We start from the raw sequence: 27,997 nt of genomic DNA on the forward strand, positions 1-27,997 counted from the left end.
CGGTAGATTATTTGCCCTCGTGGTCCTCCGTATCCCAAATGCCACCGTAACATCACCACGTGTCCCCCACCGTTGGGCCCCATATCTCTGCCCGCGTTGACACCCGAATCCCCCGTTGACCTCCCGGTCCCATCTCCACGTGACTGCGGTGACTACAACGCCTCTCCTGGTTCCACGTAGCCCCTTCCTTCCGGTACAAAATTTTAGAGCCAAGGAGAAAGAAAAAAAAAACTAAAAAACCGACCCGGCCCCGACCCAACTCCACCCCATCCTAATCCCACCACCGCCACCACCACACCCACCACCACTCCCCATTCTCCCCCTTCGCCCAAACCCTAAACCTAGCGGCGTTCGCCTCTCGATCGCTCAACTTTGAACCATGACCGGCAGTGGAGTAGTGGAGCGCCACACCCGCCCGCCGGCACTGGCAGCGGCGGCGGCGGCGGCGAGGAAGCCCGCTCCCGGCCAGCCCTGGTCCCACTTGGAGACGGTCCACCTCATGGAGGCCTACGAGGAGAAGTGGTACTCCCTCAAGCGTGGACAGCTCAAGGCCCATCAGTGGGAGGAGGTCGCCGCCGCCCTCGCCGCCCGATGCGGCTTCGACGGCCTCTCCAAGAACGGCACCCAGTGCCGCCACAAGATCGAGAAGCTCCGCAAGCGCTACCGCGCCGAGCGCCTCCGCCCCAACCCCTCCGCCTGGCCCTACTTCGACCGCATGGACCGCATGGAGCGCGGTCCCCTCCCGATCTCCGTCCGTCCCCCGGTCTCGCCCGCCGCCGCCTCCGCCGCCGCCGCCGCAGTTGGCGAGCCCTCCAGCGAGGAGGACGAGGACGAGGAAGATGAGGAGGAGGAGCGGATGGCGAGCAACACCAGGAGCATCAACGGCATCCTCCGGGAGGGAAACTGGGGGTTTTCTAGGGTTTCGAGGAATCCCAGGTCCAGAAAAAGGCGAGCTTTCGAGGAGGAGGAGGAGGAGGACGACGACGACGAAGAAGAGGAGGAGGAGGGGATGGGAGGGCGAGGGGAGGCGCTGTCGCAGCTGGCGGTGGTGGTGAGAATGTTTGGAGAAGAGCTGGTGAGGATGGAGAAGAGGAGGATGGAGGTGCTGAGGCAGGTGAAGAGGGATTGGATGGAGATGGAGGCGAAAAGGGCCGAGATGGTTATGGAATCGCAGCAGTGCCTCGTGGACACCATCGCCAATGCTTTCTCTTCTCTAAAGAAGGCCAAGAAGTCCCAGGATTCGTGAGAATGCCAGGTCCTGCACTCCCCCACCCCACACCCTTTTGTCCTTTTGAGATTTTTTCCCCTAATAAACAAATTTTGGGTGGAGATAGATTATTTAGCCATTTCCTTACTTTTTTATGCTAAATTATGCCTTTTTTGTTTTTTGATGCCCATGCATCGATGAGGACTGTAGGAATTGAATAATCTTATGGTTTTATAGTTGGCAATGGATATTATTCTGTTACTGAGGACAGGGGAAGTTGGGTCTTTCTTAGAGAGCACGTTACCTGTTCATGAAAGGGCAAGAGAGAGAATCATAGTGAGAATAAGCGTAAATAGATATATTCTTGCTGGGCTAAATTCTATCAGATGGACCCCATACCCATAGAATGTTATAGATCATAATTGGTTTTCAATTATTTTGTTGATGAGCCTTCTTTTTGTTCCTGTCTTAATTTTATATATCACATATCTAATATCAAATTGATATTTAAACAAGTTTGCATTATATGTTACTTATAAAATACTTTCCATGCTCCAGGCATCCAACCAGGCAACTTTCATCCAAAAGATTAAAATCTGGTCCTTTCCCTTTCAAGATCAAGTAGACGGGGATGCTACTTGAAGATAAAAAAGGGAAATAAAAAGAAAACATAAAAAGAATTTGAGATAGTCAAAAGGATAGATGCCTTACTTTCTGGGTGCCATATGGTTAAACATACCATAAGAGTTATGTTCTGTCATTCTGTTGCCATTTCAGCAATGCTGTCTCTTATACTAAGTCATTAAACATATGACTACCCTTGCAAATTAGTTGTCAGACTTTGATAAACATGACCATTATTATTAAACAGAAGCTCTTCTCCTCATGGGCAGTAATCAGATGTTGAATATTCTAATCATTTAAGTCTGATCTTCCCTGATACAGTAAATCTTTCATCTGCAACCAAAACAATTTAACATTTCCCTGTAAGGATAAAGATTTCCCGCTGAAGCACTCTCTAGATTTGATTAACAAGGCTGGTGCACATCCAGTGAAATATTTCTCAGTTCGCAGTATAACAGAATGATGTATTCATTTACTTCTAATTAGGTGGTTGGTGAATGAAATCATAGTATACCAAGCTTTAAATTGTATCAACTTATACATCTTACTTGAGCATCCTTTTGCAATTAAATTATAAACTATTGGCAAACCGAAAGCAAATGTTTTTGGTTCATAAATCTACTTAAAATAGAATTTCTCTTGCTTTATTATAATGTTACATTTCGATCTAGTTCGTGTGAGTCTGAAACATATTCTTGTAGTTTTTGGGGATTTCAGTTCTTATTAGATTTACTTGAGTGACATATTGAAGGATAATTTTACTTTGCCTTGATCAATCTTTGAAATAGCTACCAAGTCTTTAGGAATTGCAAACTCAAAAATAAATCATTCAATAGATGGTTATCAGGAGGCCGCAGGATGTGCACTTTGTGGTTCTTCCTGTGATTTGACATTCTTCACTCAATGCGGTTTGTCATAGTTGAAAATTTGAAATCAGAGTTCCCACCTTTTTCTTACCCACAGAATTAGCCCTGTTTAAGCCAAGGATGTAGGCCAAATTCATAGGAAATTCTGCTTGATCCTTGTGTGGAGCCAACCAGAGTAGTTCTTTATGATGGGAAATGACTATTTTGGGTGGTGATGTTGCTGCAGTTAATTACAACAAACTTAAGATGCAGGCAAGTTATGTCAGTTGTCAGATGAGAAACTTGTGATTAGGTATTCTCTAAAAGAGGGAATTATGGCCTACTAACTATGGAGTAGAGGAACAATTATTACAAGTTTCTAAATAACTCAATTAGCCCTAGTTGTCGTTCGACAGAAAGAGACTGCAATCACAGGACATTCCAGTTTGATGGTTTTCTGATTTAATTCTACTTCTACGATCTTTTATTATCTTTTATATTCTGCATATTCCATCAGAGTGATATTAGAGTGGATTTGACTACTATTATGTTAAGATTCTACAGGAAAGGAAGGCAAAATATTCACTTCTGCTCCATCGACGGTGGTGTCAGGGAAAACATGTCAGCTATTATAAGAGAGGAATCTGAAACATTTTCGAATCACTATCAAGGTGAATTGAAAAACTTAGTCTGGCTAATATAATCTAGCTCTGCCTCCACATCTCAGTGCTCTTTGTGATGAATCCAGCAAATTGTTATCCTATCTGAAATCCATGAAATTTCATCCTAGAGAGCAACAATATTATAGTAGGAAATATAATTTGGTTGAATATTTGAGATTTCAATGGTCAGCTTAAGTCATAGAACTTCTTGAGTTCAGAGGTTATTGGAGTACATGGAGGTTCCAAAAGAAAGGGAATTCGAACTGTTTCTGTAAACCTAAGGTCTCTGTTTTTGCATGGTGGGAAGTACTACAGCTGCAACAGTTTCGTACCCAGCCCACGGGAAAGCCTCTTCTTTCTGGTCTACATCAAGTGCATGCTGAGTCCAGGCATATCATCGTAGGACCATGCAAAGACATCCTTGTATTCTTTCAAAAAGTCAACAGGCTTGTTCGTTCTTCGAGAGTCAAAGTGGTTCCTACCCTAACCTCTCTTCGATGAAAGGCCAATAAGTCAACGACCCAACTCGCAAACTACGTTCGGCTAGAGGGAATGGCGACCCTTTTCTTCCAGCTGAGCTTCTATGCATGCTAGTGCTGCGCTTGAAGCTTTATCGGAACCAAAATCAACTTCGGCTATAGGATGGGGACGAGGGGGACGAGGCCATAGGCCGAGCTCATTTATCGAATTTGTCTGCGAAACTTCTTTCGATCAGGAAGACTGATTAAGGAGGCTAATTATACTATCATTACTCTAATCCCCAAGACTGAGACTGCTGATAGGAAATTCCATGGTGGATCAGGACGAGAATGAATCCGGGAATCCAGGATATATTCATCCTGGAGCTTCTGCTCTCCTCAGTGGAGGGGTTTTTATAGAGAAAGAGGTGAGTCGAGGAGTTCAATGATGTTGAAATGTCGTAAAGATAAATTTCTATTTGGTGAGTATGACACAGTCCTTTCTATAACTGGTGTATCAATGTCGTACTAATATCAAAAATAATGTTTCATTTCTTCTGATATTCTCCAGTATCAAATTGGTTAAAAGTTGAAACAAAATTTGAAATCGAATATGAAATGTTTAATGAGTTGAACTATGGAGGAATCTTTTGAATTTCATTTGCTGTTGTTTTTGACTAATTATCTTTGATATTCTACCAGAAAAAGAAAAATATCTTTGATATAGGAGAAATTATTGATGATAAAGCATGAATCAGTTTTCTATTGAATTAATATCAAAAGTTCTTGGGAGATCCTAATGAATCTTTGGATGTATGTGAGTATTAAATAGAGAAAAATTTTGGAATGCTGAGCCTGAGGGAGAAGATATCTAATTATAAGCATATGGGTGCATGCTAACTTTCAAGGCTGAACTTTGAAGTATTTGAATGTTAAGAACAAACTATTAAGATTAAAAATTTAATGTGGAGATGGACAATTTAGCATCACCGTTAACTATATAAACATTAATTGTCAAGGTACATGATATATTATAACCAAGAAAGTAAGTGCAGCAGCATCTAATGTTTCAAACATTTATTGTCAAGGTACATGATTCAAGTATAAAACATTTTGGAATGCAAATTGTATCATGAGAAGGTACCAATTGAGGATTGAACAATGGTGGATTAAAGCTCAGGTCTATTGGATGAATTAAGGTATATGTAGCATTATTTTGGTTAGTGTTGAGTAAAATCCTGCTAGGATCAAATTAGAGGAGTTTTAGAAACTGATTTTTTTTTTATTGTCTTTGATTTTTTAATTCAATAATAAAACTTCTTTGGTTGATTGGATTTAGTATCTACTTTAAGGAAGGACCCTTGTGATTATCTTTTGGGATTATATCAGTTGGCTGTACAGGGGATAAAATCTTAGTTGAATGAGTATTCTCTGGAAAACATATGTGAAAATCATGACCAAATATTGACGGGCTGTCTGAATCTCTTCAGTCAACTATTGGGAGTTCTTAATGGACCCATTAAGTTGGTCCCATAGCCCTATGAGTTGTTCGTTTTGGATGGGGTAATAGATATATACATAACCAGCTGTTGTTTTATTTGATGCATTGTTTTGCTGAATTACTATCAGATTTTTGTATTTCTGCTTGCGTTTTCTTCTACCTTTTTAACCCAAAGAATGTTGGTTATTAGAGGAAAATTGGAAAGTTTCCTTAGAACATGGAAGGTACTGGACAAATGGCTTGTCAAAAACATTGACTGGTATTATTGTTGAAGTGTCAAACAGTGGCTACTTGAAGTTCTTTGCTAGTTTAGACAACTTTTTGGTCAGTATTGTGAAAGTATATTGAAGTATTTATTAGTTATATGTGAATACCTTTTATCCTTGATTATCATAAAACTTGTATAAAGAAATTTGTGTACTTAACATGCTTTAAGCTGGCTAACGAAGTTTTGTAGGCAAACTCCTCGGTGGATTCTTGTCCAAAGTTAAGGAGATAATGGCAATTTGAGCTTTAATTTGGACCAAGTCAGTTGGTCTGTGGACAATCACTTACATCGTTTGTTTATTACTTTTCCAATCACACTTTATTAGCCCTTTAAACTATCATCTTATTGGTAATGACTTCTATATGTTTTTTATTTCTTTCTCTTTTTATTTATTTTCAAAGTCAAAATTCTTCACTAGTTGAGTAAGCGGAAAATGTATTATGAAAATTGGGTGATATAAAATCTTGACTATTACGAATATTGCTCTACTAGTGAAGTTGTTGTTTACTTTTGTGTTGCTTAAAAAGGGGTTTATGTTGTAAAGATGTTGTCAATGGAATATAAGGAGCAGTTAAATGTGGAAGAAGATCGGTTGTAATGGCTGGATAACATTTAGGAAGATCCTTACTCCTTAAAAAATGCTCCTATATAATTAATATAAGCATAATATATGTGTAATTATGTACTATAAAGCTTTTTATAGCATAATATTTAAAAATATTATAGCTTAGCAAAACGGTCTTAAATGATGACTCCTATTACCAAAGAACTGTTAAGAATTATATCCGAACTCAAAAGGACATGGAACTTTTAGATGCTTCATCCTCCTTATTATATTGTCCTGCTTGCGTTGTCTTGGTTGTTGTTTGCAAAGTTTTTAATCTCAATACTGGGTCTACTACTAGTAGCTTATTGGAGGGGGTTGTTTGGTAGAGTACATCCTTGTACCGACACATGATATTAAGCCTCCATATTCTATTGGTATATTATGATATCGGTACGACACACCCAGTACTAGCTAATATGAGCAGAAAAGATTGATTGCTTGCATCTAGGAATGGCAATCAGGTCGGGCTAGGTTGGATATAGGTCAGATCGAATGCAGATCAAGTTAAAAATCTGTTAACCCGAACCTGATCTATTTATTAAACCGATCAAGAAATCCAATCCGAACTTGACCTTTTTATTAAACAGGTACCGACTTGACTCACATTACTTGTTTAATAAATAGGTTGAATTAGATTAAATAGTTTAAATGGGTTAAGCGAGTCTTAAATGGTTTAAACAGGTCTTAAACAAGTTAAACAGATTGGCTCATGACCAGACTCGGCTATTAAATGGGTTAAATAGATCAGAGGTCTGAACCTAAACCCAACCTGTTTAATAAAAGGATCTAGGTGGGTCGATCTATGTATAGAGCAAACTTGTTTATACCAAACCTAAACCTGTTTAAAATGGATTGATTGCGGGTCGATTGGCTGGTCGGGTCATAAATTGCTACCCCTACTTGTTTTGGTGATGTGACTTAACTTTTATATATGTCTTCTTCTAGAGTCATTTGGGAAGGTCTCTCACCCTAGATGCAAGGACAAATAGACCTTTTCCAACTCTAATTGGTTTGCATTATTGATATAAAATGGTTTGAGGTAAAAGGGAAGCATTTCAACTTTTATATTTTCTATTTCCCAATCTGCATTTTGAAGTGAACATGCATAGTATAATTCTTCCTACGTTTTTACATTCATAGGCACTACTTTAACATCCTCCTTGATACTCATTAGTCAATGAGTTTCCCATTTGGGATGGCTTCCCTTGTTTGCTCTTTGGCCAAAGACTATTCGTGCTGCGTGGTTGGGGGGGCCTTGCTAGGTCCATGACATTTGGAAAATTGCAATGGTTTTGCCAACCGTTGGAGGTTTGCTAGTGATCGCTTGACAACTTGTGAATCATCATCTCTTCTGGGGAAGGATTCTGCCACATTTAGGCCTTTGTTTCCATCTCTCAAACTCACCTAAAAGCATCTTTTTTCACACCAAACTCCCTGCTAATGATAAATAATTACGTGATAAGTCATCACCAATAGGTCTAGTCTTAAGAGAAAGGCAGTTAATATTTCTAGTTTGGGGCTAATTTAGATTTGACCAAGATTAAACTTGTAACATAACAAAACAGCCTAAACAAGCTTATGTAGGAACTCTTTGTTGTTTGTTCCACTCATATGTCATTGGTACTAAGCTCTTGGCTTGAGTAGCTCGCGTCATTCTCCAGTAGGGTGGCTGAGCCAAAACCCTATATAAGTTGCAGTTCATCAAGCACTGAGGCATTGCATCCCCAAGGCTTTTTGTGTCTGGAATGCCACTCATTCTAGGAAGATTTTCATGCTTGGTCAATAAAGATTTGGTTCTTTTGTAAGTTATTTTGCTTGCTTGTAGTTTCTCTTTGTAAATCATTTCTCCTTCTACAATTCGAGCTTGGTTGATTTTTTTCTCTATAGCCATCCATCTCTTTCTCCTATAAGATTTGGCTCTCCTATAGGATTTCCTCTTGATTGCCTATTTTAGTTTCTCTTGGTCAACAACTTCCTTGGATGGTATCTTGGTATCTAGCTGGATTGGCAATTCTGTAGGCTTGGCTATCTTTTTTCTCCATAGCCTGTCCATTGATGAGAAGTCTCACGTCTTTGATGCATGAATGACAACACAAACCCTGTTATATTTGGGTGCTCCAACTTGTGTCAGCCTCAAAGAATCTCTTGGCTTTAGATCCTTCAAGGCTCAAGATTCTGTCCTTTAATACCACATAGGAAGGTTTGACAATTTGATCCAAAGAGGTTGTATATCAAAGGACCCCTTCTTTCATTAGAAGTCCTTTATTTTTTGAGAAAAATATTAGAATTGACCATCACATAACTGAGGTCTATCCATCAGCACTTAGTCCTATTTGCTTCAGTCTTGATTGAAATATAAAAGCAGTGATTTTTTTTACTGCACATTTCCTGATATCCCCATTACATTTTCAACAAAAATTTAATTAGAAACATCCAAACGAGACAAACCTCTATTTCTCTTTGCTTTTTAAGAAGCATTGTCCAAGATAATTAAATTATTAATATATAATTTCTTAAAGTTGCTTTTTTAAGAAACATTTCTCTTGGTGTTGCCGTTGTTTTGGTTTCTTTGTCAGCTTGCTAAGCCTTAAGAGGGACCACTGCTCCAGGTAGAGGTGTAACTTTAGTGCTTATATTGCTACTTTCTGTTTTTCTAACTGATTTGGTGATTGCATCCATGGCTTGGATGCTGATGATCTACATGAGGCCCTCTTGATCACCACTTGTGGAGGCACTTGCAGTATCTCTCACCTAAAGATGTAGGAGGGGATAGGGCATTGTATGTTGACTTTAATCAGAGCATGGATGATGTATATGATTGCAAATATTCAAAGAACAAAAAGGTGCCCAAGAGACCCTGAGATCTTCATATACTTGACTTGCAAGAGGTGCTTTGGGAGGTCAAGGTATGAAGGTTGGAATTAGTATTGGAATTAGTATTTTTGAAAGATGCAAGTTATAGAAATTTCTTATTTCCTATGGATAAATATTACGTATTATAACAGTTCTGGAAAAATATCTTAAAAAAAGTGGCGAATATATATTCATTACTGGATTTCTATTTGATTTGGGAAAGCAATACTATAAGTTAACAATAATCGATTTAAGATGGGGTGGAAGTGTAGTGACTTAGTGAGATTTCGAAGCAGCTGGATCCCCTGTGAAGAAGGTAGAAGCACTAAGTATAGTAAAGGAGGACTAGTGATGTATAAATGTAGATGCTACACTGGAAGGGATCCATTTGGACTTGAGGACTCGCTGTAGGAATTTATCAACATGAAAATAATTTGGAGTTTAGGAAATTTAAATACCAGTAACATGTGGATAAATACTATTATGCAAGACAAAAATTGGTTTCACAATATGCTATACTATTGGTGGGGTAGTCTATTTGTCTTCATGAGTTAGCAGGTTAGTAAATCCATTGGTGGATCCTTGCAAGAAAAACAGGGTAACCACTCTATTTAAAGCAATCCGATCATGTACGATGACCAGGCTGCCACTTTGTGCTAATGTTGTGATACTTATGATGATTTTCTTCAATTATCAAAATGCATGGTCCATGTTTTGGGCACCGCACATGAATTGTAGGGAAAAAAGCTCTAAATACCATTATAGAACACCACAAAAACTGCAATATCACATCAAATAACTGAGGATTAGGGTTATTAATGGCTAGTAGGGACTTCCTGATGGTCAGTGTAAGGGATTGGAAGATCAGAAGTAAGATATACTGCTTTATATGGACTCTAGTGTTTTCCTCAAAGAATCTGAGTCAGGTAAATACTCATTAAATTCTTCGTTACAACTTTTAAAGATCAATGGAGAATTGACCATTCTAGCAAGAAGTTTGATCCAACAATGCCACTGGAATAGATTTCTATTGTTTTCAGAGCTAGGATATCGATGTAGGGAAAGGAAAAACTTTGCAGAATGTCATAATTCTTGTATTCTTGTATTCATATGCTATATTGGAGTTTGGTTCAGGATTATGCATATTGGAACTACTTGACAAATAATATATTTTACTCTATTATAAATCTAAAATCCCTGAATTATAATTTAGCTAAAAATTAATTTCATCAATGCTAAATAGGTCTAGAGGGGCCTTTCCTATGATTGTTGATTTCATGTATGGTAGGTTGGAGAGATCTCAAGGCAAATTCTGGCTGCATTGTTCACCATGACCAATAAATCTTTAGAGGCATCCTTGTAAAAGTTGGGAAGCAAATCTTCAATACCTTCATATAACTACAGCCCAGCATTTTTAGCTGGATTGTGATGACTTGTTGGATTCCGCCGAACCTCCGTGGCCCTCCACAGGCGTCTGCGGCCACTTCTTCCCTCTCCCTCCCCCGCTTGCTCTCTTTTTCTCTGCGTCTTCTCTAGCTTCGGCTGGTTTCTCTCGGTATGGCTCCGATACCGAGCCGGACCAATCACCGACCGGTACGGCATCCGGTACCGGTTCGGCACTCCTTGGTTACAATACTCTCTGGACTTCTAAAGAACAATGGAATGTCTTTCTTGTGTAGGAAACATACATCACATGGTTATGTTCTCATGTCTATATATTATTTGGCTGTTATTCCATCTGTAATAGAGAAAACTAGTAATTTTGATTGTCAAGGAGAACGTAGGAATTACATGGAGATATATGTAATTCTAGGTTATGTAGTAGTTGCTTGTTAGTAAAACTACAGATATTATGCTGTGTCATTGGGCATTAAGCAAAACCTCAATAATACTCGCTACTAATTTGATTGCTTGTGTTATTTGGATTTGATTGTTGTAGTGGTAGTAAATTAGAGGGAGTGCACATAAACAATATAGCTGGCAAATACAAGGGTGTTGAGGTGGATGTGGAGCAAAATTAAGAGGGATTAAGCTAGAAAACATTGCATGAGATGGCTTACTTGCCGCCCTACTGGAAGAAAGACATGTAATGAGATCATTTTCCTTGCTTGGCAATGGCAGAAAACTGCAGCAAATACTCTTTTTTTCTTTTTGAACTTTTGGGAGGGCAGGTTTTGTTTGGGGTGTTCACTAAGTTTATAAATATGTATCTGCGAGGGGTTATTACATATTTCTGGACCTTGCGATAGCTATTTATGCCTTTGCAAGCTGATATGTCTCTGGGTCTGGCTGTATGAAAATGTGTTGGTGGATGCAGCGGACATCGATGCATAGCTGTTACTCTTTGCATGTTGAGTGCTGAGTTGATAATCTCAAAGCTGAATGCATGAAAATATTTCGAGCTCTGGAGTTTATATTTGAGGACCTAAATGCAGGTTAAAATGTTTATTGGTGTGGCTGACATCGATACATAGCTGTTACTCTCTGCATATTACGCACTGAGTTGATAATATTGGAGCTGAATTTATGAACAGATTTCATGCTCGGTTGTTAATTGTTCACTACCGTGGGTGTACCTAGGCAGTTTGTACATCTGCTCTGTGGAGAATTCCGTCTATAAGGTTAGCGAGTTTACAAAGGCGATTAACTGAGTCATCTTTGCTACAGATTGCAGCATCACAAAAGAATAATTTAGTGCATGAGGCTCTCATCATTTTAGGACCTAAAAAAGATCAGATGCATGCATCTTTACAACTTCTTTTTTTTTTTTTTTTTGCAGAGAAGTGATTTTCATATTTGAAAATCATAATTTCGGGCATCACAAAAAAAGCAACTTGATTGTTGTGCCAAAAAGCTCAACCCCAATCATTTATCAATGAAAGATTGCTCTAATCCTGACCAAGGGGGGACAGGCCAGACGGCTTTGGCATGGTAGGATTTTTTTCTGTTGCATCTGCAGCGAAATGTATTGGATTTTGAGTGATGAAATTGTTTTTGTATTTCCTGATCCACTAGTTATCCCTGTTGAGGCACCGGCAACCGATGCAGGCAATGGGGCCCAACGCTGGAGTGTTTTCAGAATACCATGAGAAGCCACATAGAAAAGAGAGATGTTTGCCCCATTCTTTCGGATTAGGATTGTCTGGAAACCAGGGAGTGTACGCGATTTTATTTGGATATCTGAGGAGCGATGGTGGGATGGCAGGTGGCGTTGGGTGGCTAGAGAGAAGAGGCCTCTCTCTCTCTCTCTCTCTCTCTCTCTCTCTCTCTCTCTCTCTCTCTCTCTCCACTTAAGCTATCCTTTTTTTTTTCCCCCACATTTTTTTTCATATATAGCATATATTCATGTCACTTCCTCTCTTCTTTTTATAGTTTGAGATGACAAGGTGAGAGGTATTTTGGTCCGCGAATAGTGGAAATGGCCAGCCATGTGTATACGAAAAAGCTTCGGATGGGTTCTACCATAAGTAGGGCTGCAAATGGGTCAGATCGATCCATGATCCGACCCGACCCGTATAAGACCTGATCCGACTCGAATTTTAGGATTCACGGGGTTGGTTCGGATCCTAAATTTGGATCCGTTCTATTTTTTGGATCGGGTTGGATCCGGCAGGAGGGCTTTGTTTGTGCAATGTTGCTCGCAAGACCCTCTCTTCTGGCGAACCTGCGATCGCCGTCTCTAACTGAATGCTCAACTGAGGTCGTGTACAACAACCTTAACCGCACAAGCCTGGGCTGGGCCTACCCCCGTCCCTAGAGGAGCCGTATGAGGCGGAAGCTCCACGTACGATTTTGAAGCCGAGCCTTGCTCTCCGGACAAAAGAAGAGGTGGCTCATGCCGGTGAAAGAAAAGAAGAAAACAAAGAAAACAACACTAAACTCAACTAATAAGATTCAAACTGTTTTCAAAAAACGACCTTAACCGCAAGGTCGGGTTTGAGTTGATAATTCGGGAGGAGCATGCGGACCGCTTGCTTCGCATACTTTTTTGCATCAAAAACCTCAGGTTCGGCGGGGTAAATACATTAAAAAGGGACAAATTTTAACGGACGGTGCGGCTATAGTTGGTGGGAAATATCCAATCTCAATTCGGACCCAATCCGCCCCATTTTTTTTGCTACTATTATATAATAGAACTTTGAATATAAAAATACATAGATCCGGATCCGACTCGGATCCGACCCAATCCGAATGATCCGTCGGATCAAAATTTGTAGGCATGGATCCGATCCGATCTGATTCGATTTTCAACCGAGTCGGGTCTGGGTTCAAAATTAGGATCCGAACAAGAAACTAGGTCGGATCGGAGTCACTCCGAATCCGACCTATTTGCAGCCCTAGTCACAAGTGAATACACAATGGTTGTTTTGCTCGCAAAATACGTTTATAAAAGTATTTTGGACACCTGACAGAGGTTCCCTCACCTTTTGACTCCACTTTTAATATATACAAAAATACTTTATCTTTCTCCACTCCATCTAATTCCATTTTTAATCTATTTACGGAATATTTTGTCTGTATACAGGTTTCCAACTTTTCTCACTCTATGTTTTATACATTCATAATTTTTGTTCTTTTCTTCTTCTTTTTTTCTTTAGCAAAAGTCGGTCCATCTCCTTTAGATTCACACCTCATTAGAAAGGGCATGTATATTGGATATGTTAAATGCTAGTTATAATAATTATACAAACTTGAGCTAGAGTAATATCAACTCCACAAGTATCATTAAGCAAATCCTTGAGTCTCAACTCCATGTTAATCTATCAGCTATTTTTATTAACCCTTTTCTTGTGTGTGTTCAGATACATTGATTTTTCTTCCTTTTCTTTGTTGCCTAAGGAGTCGCTCCATCATTTTTTACTTTACACTCCATTAGAAGGGCACATGTATTGGATATGTTAAGTACTAGTTACAATGATTAAATTAACTAAGAGAGCACGCTCTCATGCAAAGATAAAGTTGCTTCATATGGCTTGATTGTCACGAATGCGAGACATGGAAACAATATCTTTATATGCAGGGATAACACAGTGTATATCTGATCCTTGTAGGAGCTTTGTGTATTAGGATATCCTTTTTAATAATTACATTAGCTAGAGTTATAGTATTTCAACTTCTAAACTACTATAAAGCAAACTCTTGGGTCCCAACTCCATATTCAATCACCAACTACTTTATGAACTCTTTTCTTTAATAAATGCACATCTCTTGATTTGTTTCTAAGATAAATATTACATCAGAAAAATAAAAGAAGTGCATATAGTCAAAGTGAGAGTGTAATTATTTGCTATCTATTTATAATCATATATAATATGGGAAGGCTTTTGTGTTTGATTATCTAACGCTAGCATAAACTTTTTGTATACAGTCGTAGATTGGAATCCACTTAATATGAGTTTGTAATTATTCCCTATCCATTTGTTATTGTACGTTGTATAAAAAGTGTTATGCTTCGTGGTCTATGCAAAATTTTTGCTCGCATTTGTAGGTTAAGTCTAAATTTTGCCTTTCATTTTTTTCCACCTTTTTTTTTCATTCATTCCTAGCTCCCCTTATTCTTGTCATTATTAAATTTACTGTCTTAGTGATTTTTTTTTTACCATCTACGATATAAAGAAACAAGAAAGCACATTCACCAAAAGTAGAGAATTTTTAAATAATAAATAAATTTGTGTCATAGCCATTCATGCTTCAATGCGGTGCACATATCTGCCCTATACTAGCTCATTTTATAAGGAAAATGCCTTACTTACCACACCACAAATGCAGTAGTAGTATGCATAGTAACCTTGAATTTGGAGTTCTTGTGATGACATAATCTTTCAATAAAAAGCATCTTAGGTTTGCAATATAGTTTTGCAGCACATAGTCTAGTGTCTAAGTTTATTTTAGCGAACCAAGAAGTTGGCTTAGCTCAAGGTACTGATCTTACCTCGGTTCAGTATCCTTCTCTTCTTTTTGTTCCTTGTTAGCCCCATCTTATTGAGGTCAAAACAAGCTTTAATGGTTCACTCCATGATGGTTAAGCAGTGACTCGTTACATTCTTAAGAATGTAATGGAAGAGCCCCATACAAGAAGCTTTCTCACTATTCGTCAGAAACCAATTTGCCAAATGAGAACTACAAACAACATGGAAGGGATAGTTCACTGCAGTAACAATCTACAATGCCGAGTACATTAGGTTAGAAAGAGACACCATGATCGCTACTTTTGGGATGTTTAGTTTGCCGGTTTCGGTCCCTTTCAACTCTCTTTCTTCCTTTATAGCCGTTCACATAATTTGTGTAGAGAAGCAGCCTGCAAATTAGTTGGATTCAGGGATAGGTCTCTCCGAATGGATCTGAAATTATTAGATTTTGCATATTGTAATGGCTCTATTGGAAAGTAAAAAAAAATCTTCAATAAGCAATTTTATTTCTTATATTTCATACCAACGTTTAATTAGATAACATATAAGGCTCCTGTGATTGCGAGACATAGCGAGGCTCGTATGTATGCAGCATTATCAGAAGCTATTTTTATGTTTTAAAATTATGATATCCAGTATGGACCAACCTTGCTATTACACCGCGAGTCATCTTTTATTTAAAAGATTATTTTATATTTATTTTTAGAAAATATGATCAAAATTAATGAGATCACAACCGTCCATCCAATTAGTCTGACTATTAATTAACCGAACGGCACCACCGGACCCATCGCTGGGTAAGAAGCCAACGGTAGTCATCCTTCGTTGTTACCTACTTTGCTTGCCCGCTCGCGTTCGCGCAGCATCGCATCATGCCTTGGTCCCTCTCCCCGTCCTCGTGACCTCCGTCTCCGACTCCCCTCCCATTCCCAACTTCCAAAACCCTAGCCCCAGCTTCCATCGAAACTGGGCCTCGACCCTATGCCCACCCCTTCTGCCAATTTCCGCGATACATAGAACCGGAATCCACCCCCAGCGCCTCGGAATTCCGAGGAGAACCGATGTCAGTCGCCACTGCTGCTGCCTCTGCTCAAAATATATCAACAATTCCACGTCCTGATCGGTTTTACCCGCCGCCCACTCGGAGTTATCTTGTAAAAATCCGTCCTTTCTCCAATTCTTCCCCTTCTCCAGGTCTTTTCTCGCAGGCGAGGCGGTTCGTGTTCGTCCAGATGAGAGCCGTCCCCTGCCGGAAGGTGTCTCGGTGGAAAATTGGTTCCTTGTTATCAGGTAAGAGGAAAACCCTGGCTTAATTATTTTTCATGAAGGAAAAGTAGAGAAAAAAAAGGGTCAAAAAATCGATCTTTTTAGGTGAGAGTGTTGATGAGAGACCACGGAGAGATGTGCCGGATCAGCTGAGCTTGGATGAGCTCCTTCCAGTTGCTGAAGTGCTCTGCATTGTTCCGCCTGCCATCTATTCGATCGGTTGTCTTGTTGCTTCGGCGCTCCCAGGAGCGGCCAAGCCATTCCAGGTCTTATCGGGGAACAGGTTTTTTGTGTGCCAGTATTTTCTCTTAGTCGGTGCTGTGGTGATTGGAAATGTGGTTCGTTGGAGGCAGTGGCGGCGGATGTATAGGGTGAATGAGAATGGGGTGAATGTTGATTTAGTACGAAGGGTTGAGAAGGTGGAGCAGGACCTGCAGAGCTCAGTGAAGATAGTTCGAGTGCTGTCGAGGCAGCTTGAGAAGCTCGGGATTAGGTTCAGAGTCATGAGGAAGGCCTTGAAGGAACCGATTAATGAAGTAATTTTTGTTTTCTCTGTCTACTGAATCATATGTAGATATATTTAGTCTTCTAACTTTGTATCCCATAGCTCTTGCAAGTTGTGTTACAAATTTTCCATTTATTTAGTACCCAAAAATACTGCAGCTGGTTCTGTTTGCCACTTTTGATATAGCAAGAACGCTTCACCTGACAGTTATTGGGTTAATGAATTCTTTATACTCTATTAGTTCTGTTGATTATGTATATGCTTATTACAAAGAATTTCTTCTTAATTCTTGTTGAGCATTTAACCTCATCCTTCTCTCGTCATCTAACAAGATATCATCTACAAACCGCATATGCCATGGTACCTACTGTGTTATCAGTGGTGAGTTCATCAGTGACAGGTGTAGATTGATTGGGCTCAAAGCTGATCCCTGATGCAGGTCCATGGTGATTGGAAATTCAATTTTCACAGTTGTCTGTTATAAGTCCTCATAACTCCATTATGCATTTTTTAGTTATTTAAACCAATATTTTTTTTTTTTTGTCTCGTTTGACCCCATAATGGTAGCTTACCATATAGATTGGGTTTGTACTTACCCCCTCTGTCGATACATGGTATGCTGCTAGAGGCGAGACAACAATTGTACTATGTGTGTATAGTATCATATCGAGCCTCTGTATTGTACTCGTACCTTATCGGATTGGTACAGTATGCCTAGCATCGGGTGGTAAGATCAGTATAGAAAAAATGATTCAATTTATTTTTCAAGTAATATATTTTCTTCATGCCTAGGAAAATCACTATTGTCAACAAGGTTCGCCATTTCGGTATCCGACCCCGTACCGGTGCCACACTAGCACAGTGTCGGTACGGTACGGTATGGTATAGAGTTTTGTTTGGCATACCAAATGTCAGTACGCTATCCGTTTCGGGTACCGGTACCGAATTGATACGGTAAGGTACGTTCCGTACCGTCCGGTTCATGCTGGTACAACATACCATGATTGTTAGTATTCTATATTTTGGCTTCTTCAGGTTGATTAAATTTTATAACTATGTATATATTTTACCAATTTACCTAAATATTTATTATTTGCCTAACAAATAAAATAGCATTCATCGATAACAATTCAGAAATAAAGGAAACCAATTCTTTGAAATGATGAAATAATTGTCATTATTATCTAACATCTGTTCCATCAGCCTTTTCCATACCTTTATAGTGTCACAAATAAATTTAACTTCACAATGGATGGTGCAATTTTGCATGGCCATTTTATTCTTATGATGGTATCATAATTCTTCTATTTCACTCATTTGGTATCCTCTTTGCTCCAATGATCTAGTTGATAGTTTCATTAACCATATGGACTTAGTTTCTCTTGGTTTTTCATGCCTAAATGTCCACTCCAATTAATTAATCAATTTTGGCTCCTCCAATGCTTGGGTATAGTGTTTTATACTTACTTTTGCAAGGATGTATGTAATGTACCAATTTGGTTTGCCATCTATCCTTGTCTCTTCTAGGCAAGGTTTGAATAACTGACCATATTGTCCCATGCCATTGCCGTACTGCCACATGCTAGTAAACACCATGAGTAGATATGGGGGTCGTACCATGACACATACTGTGCCAATATGTAACCTACATACCCTTATATTGCAATATTTCTAACCTTCTGATTACCTTGGTCCAGTCATGAGGGTTTGCTAGTTGTTTTAGGAGACTTTAAAGACAAAGATGACTTAAGAACTAGGGCACTAGATAATATTTCTTATGATTCTTATTAAGTCATCAATAATGTTAAGATATTCTTTTGAACAATTTTATAAAAAGAAAGATCACATGGGAAATGTTTATGTGGACAAGTCTTGGTCTTTGTAATTAATAAATTTCAAGTCAATAGAGGTAATAAAACTTTGTCGACATTCCTAATTGGATATTGGATCCTGCAAAAATGATAAGGGCATCATTCTCAATAGTGGTATAATATTTAAATTAAAATGCACTATAAAATAGATTTGAGATTATGGCATCCTCTGCTTTGCTGCATCAAGTTTTCCGCTTTTTGCTTCTTTTAATTTCAAAAGTTCATCTCTGCTAGCTATTACCACCAAGTCATAATTCTGTAGGTGTCTGTAAATATCTGTTATCCATCAGAGCTCCTTGTGTACAAGTCAATACTTGTTATAAGTTATGCTTGCAATCTTTTGACCACCATCTTTGATCAGTGTTTTTGTTTTTACCTAATTAGAACATCAACATATGTGGACAACTGCTGAATGCACTAATTCTTGGTTTCCCTGGATAAATCTTGGCAGGAATTAAATCTTACAAGTTTTCTAATCTACATTTTAATTCTTCTTTTTGTGCTGATTAATTGGAGATTTGTACTTGAGGAAGAAGATTGGAGGTTGCTTTCTCTTCATTCCAGTAGATTTTCATTGTTTGATTTTTTGGAATATTGTTTGTTTTAGTAGTGGTGCATGTGGATTTAAGGAGGCCATGGCCTTCGTAAGGCATTATGTACAATCTATTGGTTATGATGGGCATATTTGTGATATAGAAGATTTATGCCTATTGAATATCCTTGCATACCTTGGTATGGCAAAATGCTCTATTACTTTAGGCTGTGATGGCAAAATGCTAGGGGCATGGAAGACCAATGCTGCTTTAGGAGAAAAAAGAAACTAAGCTACTACTGTAATTAGATAATGACCTCATTCAAGTTTGGTTTCTTCAAATTTTATTCATCGTCTATTTTAAGAGGGCAACAATCTGTATGTAGTTACAAATTATTGAGTTAAAATTGACCACTATGGTGTCTTGTTAGCAATACCTAATTGGATCAGCAATGTAAAGGTGGAAGCATATGAAATTTTGTAGAGTGGGAGTGAGCTTCTATAGAGGGAACAACATCTGGGTAGAGTGTTTTGCATCTGAAAAATCTGATAAGTAGATGCTTTTTTTTTTGTCAATCAAGAATGAAAAGAAAACAGTGAAGTCATTAGACACTTCTTTTGCTTTTACCTCATGTACAAAGAACCCATAATACTTGAGGTACATCATCATTGTCATTTTGGCCTTTTCCCATTTAATATGGAATTTGTTGTGGAGCAAAACTCCAACTTAAGAAGGCTTTATGGAAGAATTGAGCAAAGTTTCTACTAGCAATTAACCTGATGTCAATTCTCTAGAAATTGATGCTGAGTTCCTAGCAAATCCAACTTTAGGCAAGAGAGGGGTCCTCCATGAACCTTATTTGACTGATTACTGGGTAAGGAGATCTACCTTAATGATCATATTTTAAGCTTGTGCAACCAAGGGGCAACCCTTCAACATTCTGCTGCAGAATCTGGATTCAAGCGGAAGATAATAAATTTTGATATCGGGAGCTACATTCATCTCTAAGGCACAGATGAAACCTGAACTTCAATAAATTAAAGCCTTTAACTTCACCATACTATCTTCTACAATTTCTAATATCATTTGGCATCACTATTGTTTCATAACAAAATATTTTTCAGAAGCATAAACAAGGTAGCAAGTGGTCATTGAAGGAATGTCATGGATCCTGCATTCTTGCTGTAAATGTTAGACTTCTGTAAAACTAAATGTAATATGATTTATGTATTCTCACAGTTGGAGTATGATTGATGAATGCAGAATGCCACTTTGGCACAGAAGAACTCTGAGGCTACTCGAGCACTAGCAGTGCAAGAAGCTGTTCTTGAAAGGGAGCTTGGTGAAATCCAGAAGGTCTTGTTGGCAATGCAGGTAAGTCTTCCCTGAGCACACACACCTTTCTTCCTGGTATCTTTATCTCCATAGTATTTTATACAATCTCAAGTAGTATCATTGCATCCTGCCAACTTATGTTCTTTTCATACATTTACATATTTTAAATATTATGACACTGTTTTTTCACTTATTCTTATATTTGGTGGATGTATAGTCTCTCCTTTATTTTGAAAACTTATCAAATAATAATCTGTGAGAAGAAAACCTAGTGTTGGTGTGGATCTATATTAAATTTTCAACAAAAGGGTAATGTGCTTCCAATTGCAAATTCTTCCTACTCATGATATCCTGTTAATGATTGTTGCCTGCTTTTAGTATCATGTAGGAAATACTGGTGGGGCTGCCACAGGATTATGCTGACATAATACAGGTTGTTTGTGATTTTGTGTTTTAGGAGTAACTTAAAATAAACCTATAAGAAAGACAATATTATCAACATAAATGATACTACATAAGGGTTGTATTTGCTTGACTGGCTACTTTATACATAAATGCTTACAAGAATGTGTGCTAGCTGCTTTCAATGGTGTCTTCTGCATGCTGTACAGAGTTTCTTATAGTCAGTCTTAGATTTAGCAGTTAACATGTTAAATCTGCATACCATTTTTCCTTATAATATAACAAGGTTTTAAGAAAAAAATAATTAAATAACTTGCAACTAGCAATTTGTTAACACAACTGAACATGCTTTATCCTGTTTAGGTTTCTCAATGGAGCAAGAGTTTTGCATTATACTTGATTCTTTGAACCTGGGTTCTGCTTGGGGTGGCATACCACTTCCGATACTCATCCACAGGCTTCTTAGGATGTTTCCAAATTTTGATTTTTTTGAGAGACCAGTTTCCCCATATCTGCAACCAAATCCACTCCTGCATCTGGTCTCATTTTCAGCAACTAAGACTAGGCTAAAGAAAGAAAGAGATCCATTTATAAATTCAAAGCTAGGAGAATTTATATGGTAAAAGTCGACCAAGGGAAACATGACAAAATTGTAAACTACGGAATCATTTTTGGCTAATTTGCAAAGATGGCACTGTTGGCCTTTTTTAGGAGACAATAATATGCATCCTGCTTGATAGGTGCACTCTAATTGTACATATGTTTTTTTACGATACTATGAGTAGGGGTGCAAATGGGTCGGATCAGGCCAGGTCATGAGTGACCCCGACCCAACCTGGTTTCTTGTTTAAGTCCTAATTGTGGATCCAAATCGGACCTAATAGAAGATTCTATCGGGTCGGTACGGCTCGAGTCCACCGCTACAATTTTTGACCCAATAAGTCATTCGGGTCAGGTCGCATCTGGTTTGGGTCCGAATCAGGTGCGGTTCGGGTCAACCCATCCATGGCTTCAAAATTTGTGTTTGCACTCCTGCGGGCTGCAGCCCACGGGCCCAAATAAGTTCATAGATTCGGATTGGGTCGGGTTGTAAGATTGAAAAGCTAAAATTATCCAAATTTCAAATAGATCGAGTCAGGTCTAGTTGAGTCTGAATTCAGTAAACTCAGACCTGACCCAAAAAATGGATCGGGTCCAATTTTAGGACTCAACCCGACCCCAGGGGTCCTCCAAAATAGGTCAAGTCGGGTTTAAGCGGGTCAGGTCGGGTCGGGTCACGGCTCAACCCGACCCATTTGCAGCCTTAACTACGAGGTATGAAGGAGAGTGGATTTTGTTCAAAATGTTGTTTGGTTATAAGGTGAGGCACTTAATTTGATGTCCCTTCGCAGCAACTCCTGCATCTGCTCTCACATTCAGCAACTAAGATCTGATTTTCACAGGATAAATAAATAAAAAGATCCTTTTATAAATTCAAAGCTAGGAGAATTTATATGGTAAAAATCTACCAAGGGAAATATGTCAACATTGTAAACTGTGGAATCATTTTTGGCTTATTTGTTGAGACAGCACGATTAACCTTTCTTAGGAGACGACAATGTGCATCCTGCTTGATAGGTGCACTCTAATTGTACAGATGTCTTTTTTAAGATACTAAGTGGTATGAAGCAGAGTGGATTTATTGCAAAGAAAGTTTAGTTATAAGGTGAGACTTAATTTGATGTCCCTTTACAGCATCTGTGAATGTCCATGTTAGTATATCTATAGCACAGGAGATATTTGTTTACATATTCATTGCGCTTATTTGTTGACCTATTGTCAACATTACCACAGGGGTAATTGTATGTGTTTACTCAATCATAGAAGACAATAAAGATATCTATACTCAGGCACTTCATCCTTTTTCATATGTTTTTTTGTATGTTTTGTAACAGTGGTCCCATCCAGTTGGTTCTTATGTACATTCCCTGTATGTGAAGAAGCTATTAAGAATTGATTCAATGCAGTATATATACAAGATGATAAATCACTAGTCATTATTGCTAACCTTTACCATTTCTTCTTTTTTAAATGCCACCAAGTTGCCCAAGTATGTGTCATCTACAGTCCTATAAGTAGGTTTGTCTTGCTTAGATCATAATTCTAGGAAGATATATTATCAGAAATCTTAAGAAAAAACAAAGAGGTTATTAATAGTTTTTCTGATTTCCAAAAAAATTTGTGTGTAGTCCTGCCTTTCGCCACTCTTTGTTATGTTCTCTTGGACAACTTGGTTTAAACTAAGTTGAACTGCATTGATTTGTGTTATATGTAACAAGATAGAGAACACGAATACCTTACCTAAAAAGCAAGACTCGCTTTTGACTTTCGCTGCTTGACAACGCTAAAATGCCAACAAGGTCTTAAAATAATATATGTATTATGGTTATCATTGAATGATCAAAGTCATCATTTAATTTCTACAGGCAATTTACCATTTAGCATATGGACAAAGCACAAGTGGTTTATTGGTGTAGAGTGAAAAACATCAAGAGCAATGAATTATCATGAAGACTTCTGTCAGATATGTTGAGTAATACAGAACAACTATTTGGCACCTTGGCATGGCTATGATGGTGAATTTTTTGCTGCCCTCTGTAGATCTCTTCTAGTGAGTGACTATATGAATAAAATTTAAAAAGACAATGCACGCTCTTTTTCTTTCTTTTAGTTTCTGGATAAAGGGTAATTAAACAAATACACACACACACACACACACACACACACACACACACATATATATATATAATATTGAGTAGTCCCACCTTTCTTTTACAACAACAATCAGATTTACTCCTTTCTCTGACATGGCCTCAACGGGGATACCACAGAGAAGACAGTCAGACTCAAAATCAAGCTAATGGCATCTCTGTTAAATGGTTAAAGTGACTGTTCTCCAGAGAAAGAGTTTCATTCTTTAAACAGAATTTTTACTATAGTATGTGGAATTTGCTATAATTAAATGTCATTAAGGACTAAACCATCAAAGTAGCCAAAAAATTAAAATAAATTTCAACATTTTATTTATACTGAAGAGACAATGAAGAAACTTGTATGGCCTTCCATTTGTGTAAAATTGTTTTGATATAATTTTTTTCATGGGTTTGCACCTTTCATAATCTTGGAAAAACCTTGCTTGTTTGAGTTATGGAGAAGATAGACACCAAACAACACTAGTTTTATTCCATTGACTAGGTGTTATGACTTGTTTAAGATGGTGTAAATTGAGTTGATGATGCAGAGAACTATGCTAGAATTTTAGGTAGAATTCCTCCCACATAGGTTGGAAGGTGGGAAAGTAAAGCAAGCATCAGTATTTGGTCTTGATTAGGATTAGGCAACTGACATGTAATGACATTGGCTTTTTTGTCTTTTTTCTTTGTTTCCCTTTTAACTTGTTTGAGATGCACCTGCCATTAGCTAGAGAGGTTTGTTGTATGATATGGAGGTTGGACGGCATCCACATGCTTAACTGTCACATGGCTCACTTGAGTGAGCTCTGTTGTAAAACCCACTCTTTTAGTTTTGTACCGCTGCATGGATAGGATCTCTAACTAAATATTCCATTGAAACCCAACTTCTCCCTCCCCTAGCCTTCCGGAATTCTATCCTTTGCTTGGCTGTGTTTTGATCCTTCATCTTCTTGACTACCTTGTCCTCCTGCTGTTACATTTGACTTCATTCCGGCTTCTTTCAAATTAAGGATATTGAAACATTGTATCTCTTCTGACAACCAACTTAGGGTGTCAAAGTACCCCAAGCCATTTCCTTTCATTGCATTGTTGAACACTCGAAGTGAACATGTTTTGATTCTGGTCTATTTGTTACTTTGGACATGTATGCAGGCAGGACTTAAATATACAAAAACAGTTTGGCTGCTGAGAGTCTGACATGAACCAAGATACTTATAACAGGTATTATCATTTGCCTTCCAAGGCTTTTGCTTGGAAGAAATAATCTATTTTTTTCAGTGCAGAATACCAGAGTGCCTCAATGTTAAGAGTCCAATGATAATATATACATTTTCCTTTCTAGTTTTCTATCCTTTGAACCACCTGATATACTAGTTTGGTTGTTCCTGTGTTGCGGTATTCATTTAGGTGCTCTAGTTATCCAGTTAGGAACAAGAAATTTGAAGCTACTTTCTTATCAAACATTCAGTTCAAGGTTAGTTGAAGTCCTCAGTCATGGTCCACTTTGCACTGAAGCACAATAAGCTGTTACTAAGGGTGGCAATTTATGACTTCACCTGTCAACACAACCCAAGATAAGTGGGTTTGGGTTTGGCATAAATAGGTCCAGGTCCTAAACAGGTTGACACTGCTTAACCCATTTGTTAAATGGGTTGGGTTTAAGTTTAGAGTCCTAACCTGTAGAGCCTGTTCTGACCCAGTTAAACCAGATCAGGTTGACGCAATTACATTCTGACTCATTGGAGACTTGTTTGACCTATTTAACTTATTTGAAACCCATTTAACTTGCTTGACCCGATCCAAAATATTTATTAAATGGGTTATGTGGGTTGATTCAGGTTACTTATGCCATAAACAGGTTGGGTTCGATTTTGGATTTCTGACTCATTTAATAAATGGGTTGGGTTCTTGTTGATAGGTTTTCCCTAATACCTATATCTCAAACTGACTCAACCTGACTTGAACCCAACTCGTTGCCACCTTTACTTGTTATCATATGCCCAATTACCCATGAGATGTTGCAAGGGTACAACAAGCATTGCTTGTCTCCCTCTACTTTGGCATACCTTTCTGCTAGCTGAGTGATTTTATTGATGCTTTTACATGGATTGAGCTATTCTAGGTTGACCTTATTGGTGAATATTTTGTTATGCTAATATATTTTTATCTCATGTGCAGCTAGGTTAGTAGCTCCTTAGTAGAACCTCTGTTGATTGCATCATTTAGGGCAGCCCGTTCCCTTGTGGGAAAATATTCCTTAATATGTGATATGAGGAGGTGAGATAGAATAATGCAATTATTTTCTTATTTTTGTGTAACAATGCAATAGATGGGTTATAAGCCAACTGGGACATCTCACCAAAGAGGACAAGAATGCCTATAAACCTTTATTTCAAGTGTAATATTACTACCTTGAGCTACACTTGCTTCCAATTAGAAACCGACATTCCAAAGGTAGAGGACAAAAGAATTTTTCTTGGGGAATGTAAACATCCAACTGTACCGACTTGAACATAGCCCTGTGGTCAGTACCATTTTCTCTTTGGTGGAGATCCAAGGTTCAAATCCTGGGGGTGGCACAAATGCACAAGGAGTCATAGAGGGCGCAAGTGTGGTGCCAACTGTTTGAGAATCACATAGAAAGGCAGGTGTGGCATGGCTTTCTGCCAATGTTCCAAAATTTTCACTCTCATTTGTAGCTTACAATCATCTCTTCAGCCTAATGGCCTTGTAAATCCCTCATATCCCCCCTCTCACCACAACACACACACACCTGTACGCACTCTCACATACACACAAAAGGCAAAAAAACAAATCTTGTATTATGTAAGAGAAGAATGAAGAAATGTATGTAATAGAATGATGAAGAGATGATTCAATAAATAGACTGAGGTAAATTATAGCTAGGTGGATGAAATGGAGAGATGTTCTTGGGCAATATTTGGTTGAAACATCCCTTTAAGATTTTAAAGAGAATTTTAAGAGACAATAGTCAAATCTCATGCTTGTATGTTATGTAATGGTGGGTGATAAAGAGGGTCCAATAACATAAATAAGTATGACAAAGAGAAGGATGCTGAGATATCTGTGGTAAAATTGGGAAGACTAAAATGAGGAATGATCAGAGAAGAGAAAATACATAAATATTTGCTAACTGAGAACAAAGTGTTGGACAGCCAAGTAAATTGTTATGGATGTGTGCAATAAACTTATGGCACATCTGTGTTAAATAATGAATTTATGGAGCTTCATGAACGTAAATGCAATGAATGCGTGGAGGTCATGTTTGAGTTTAAAGGCCAGGAAAGAGAAAATCTAAGATAGCATAGAATTCATGGGAGCATTTCAAAAAGTTTGAGATGAAGACGTAGCTTTAATTGGACAGAACAGTGGAGGAGGATTCATTTTGCTAACTCTATATAATTTCAACAAGGCTTGATAGTTGTGGTTATAGTTGGCAATAAAATCTGTCATTAACGACAGGTTGCCTAAATACTTATAACATAATAAAATCATTTTCAAGATTCTAGTTCTTTATCTCTACTATTTTATTACATTTGGAATACACCACTGGAAAAAATGTCGGACCATACCTCCTCTATTAGATCCAACTTGTGCTACTTGGCACAATCTTTTATATATTGATAAACATTATTATAAACATCACATGACACATCATGTTTGCAACTATCAATTAAAATGAACTTTTGAGGGTCTATGTCACATCACTATCTTAGTGTGCAGTTTATGAAGTTGTTTCTTTGGCTTAATTCAATTCTTGCATTTCAACATATGATAGGTAAAGTTATTGTAATTTACACTAGAATCTTAAAACTTTAGCTTGAATACCTCTCAATCTTCTATGCTTGAAGTTAATTCTTCTATACGCTGATGAGGTGCTATGTTTTTACGTTCTTAACATTTTTCCTTTTTGAGCACTTTCTGTAGGAACAACAACAAAAGCAACTTGAGTTAATCCTTGCAATTGGGAAAGCTGGGAGAGCATTAGATAGCAAGCGGGACTCTTTGTCAGAGCAAGGTAGCATTGGAACAAGTAGTTCAGCTCTAGAGAAGGAAGAAGCAAAAGAGCTGGAAATACAGTCAGGAAGACATGCTGGAGGAGACAATGTCGAAGCCTAGTTAAACTCACCTGCACTTTTCCTTCTCTAAAGACCTCGACAAGCCATTTTTGTTTGATGTAACATTGAAAGCAGTGTAATGATGGAGGTGTTATAAAGAAATAAGGATGTAAACACTGTTCCAGTTTGATCTAAATTGAAAGAATATTTTGGAAAAGAAAATGCCACTGAGCATTGGATGCTCTAAAGCTGGAATAAGCATCTTGAACAATGTACAACATTCACTCTAGATTAATTTGTGCCACTTCTGAGCTCGAATGAGCATCCATGGAAGAAGACA

At 38.2% G+C, this 27,997-nt stretch overlaps 2 protein-coding genes across 5 annotated transcripts; both read left to right on the top strand.

The window, feature by feature from the left end:
* Positions 1 to 122: 122 nt before the first annotated feature.
* LOC113461179 (uncharacterized) lies at positions 123 to 20,487 on the top strand. 4 transcript variants are annotated; one of them, XM_089924373.1, is made up of 2 exons: positions 123 to 1,255; positions 20,373 to 20,487. In XM_089924373.1, exon 1 carries the CDS (start codon positions 380 to 382, stop codon positions 1,244 to 1,246), a length of 867 nt encoding a protein of 288 aa, XP_089780499.1. In that variant the 5' UTR covers positions 123 to 379; the 3' UTR covers positions 1,247 to 1,255; positions 20,373 to 20,487. The 4 variants fall into 4 exon arrangements, with proteins under 4 accessions (XP_089780499.1, XP_089780498.1, XP_089780497.1 ...); XM_089924372.1 differs by lacking the exon at positions 20,373 to 20,487 and adding an exon at positions 11,461 to 11,595; XM_089924371.1 differs by lacking the exon at positions 20,373 to 20,487 and adding an exon at positions 3,241 to 6,151.
* Positions 15,996 to 27,997, top strand: LOC120111028 (uncharacterized). The gene is made up of 4 exons (XM_039127311.3): positions 15,996 to 16,224; positions 16,306 to 16,736; positions 20,373 to 20,483; positions 27,527 to 27,997. The coding sequence occupies exons 1-4, from the start codon at positions 15,996 to 15,998 to the stop codon at positions 27,716 to 27,718; spliced, it is 963 nt and encodes a 320-aa protein (XP_038983239.2). The 3' UTR covers positions 27,719 to 27,997.

The sequence above is a fragment of the Phoenix dactylifera genome, chromosome 7 (genome assembly GCF_051530095.1).
Source record: "Phoenix dactylifera cultivar Ajwa chromosome 7, Ajwa_hap1_PhDact_Kaust_v1.1, whole genome shotgun sequence".
Lineage (NCBI taxonomy): Eukaryota > Viridiplantae > Streptophyta > Magnoliopsida > Arecales > Arecaceae > Phoenix > Phoenix dactylifera.

Excerpts from the sequence above, each read along its gene's own strand:
- LOC113461179 (XM_089924373.1), top strand. The coding sequence starts at position 380 with ATGACCGGCAGTGGAGTAGTGGAGCGCCACACCCGCCCGCCGGCACTG.
- LOC120111028 (XM_039127311.3), top strand. The coding sequence starts at position 15,996 with ATGTCAGTCGCCACTGCTGCTGCCTCTGCTCAAAATATATCAACAATT. Across the intron at positions 16,225-16,305 it reads AATTGGTTCCTTGTTATCAG|GTGAGAGTGTTGATGAGAGA; the intron begins GTAAGAGGAAAA and ends CGATCTTTTTAG. Across the intron at positions 16,737-20,372 it reads TGAAGGAACCGATTAATGAA|AATGCCACTTTGGCACAGAA; the intron begins GTAATTTTTGTT and ends TGATGAATGCAG.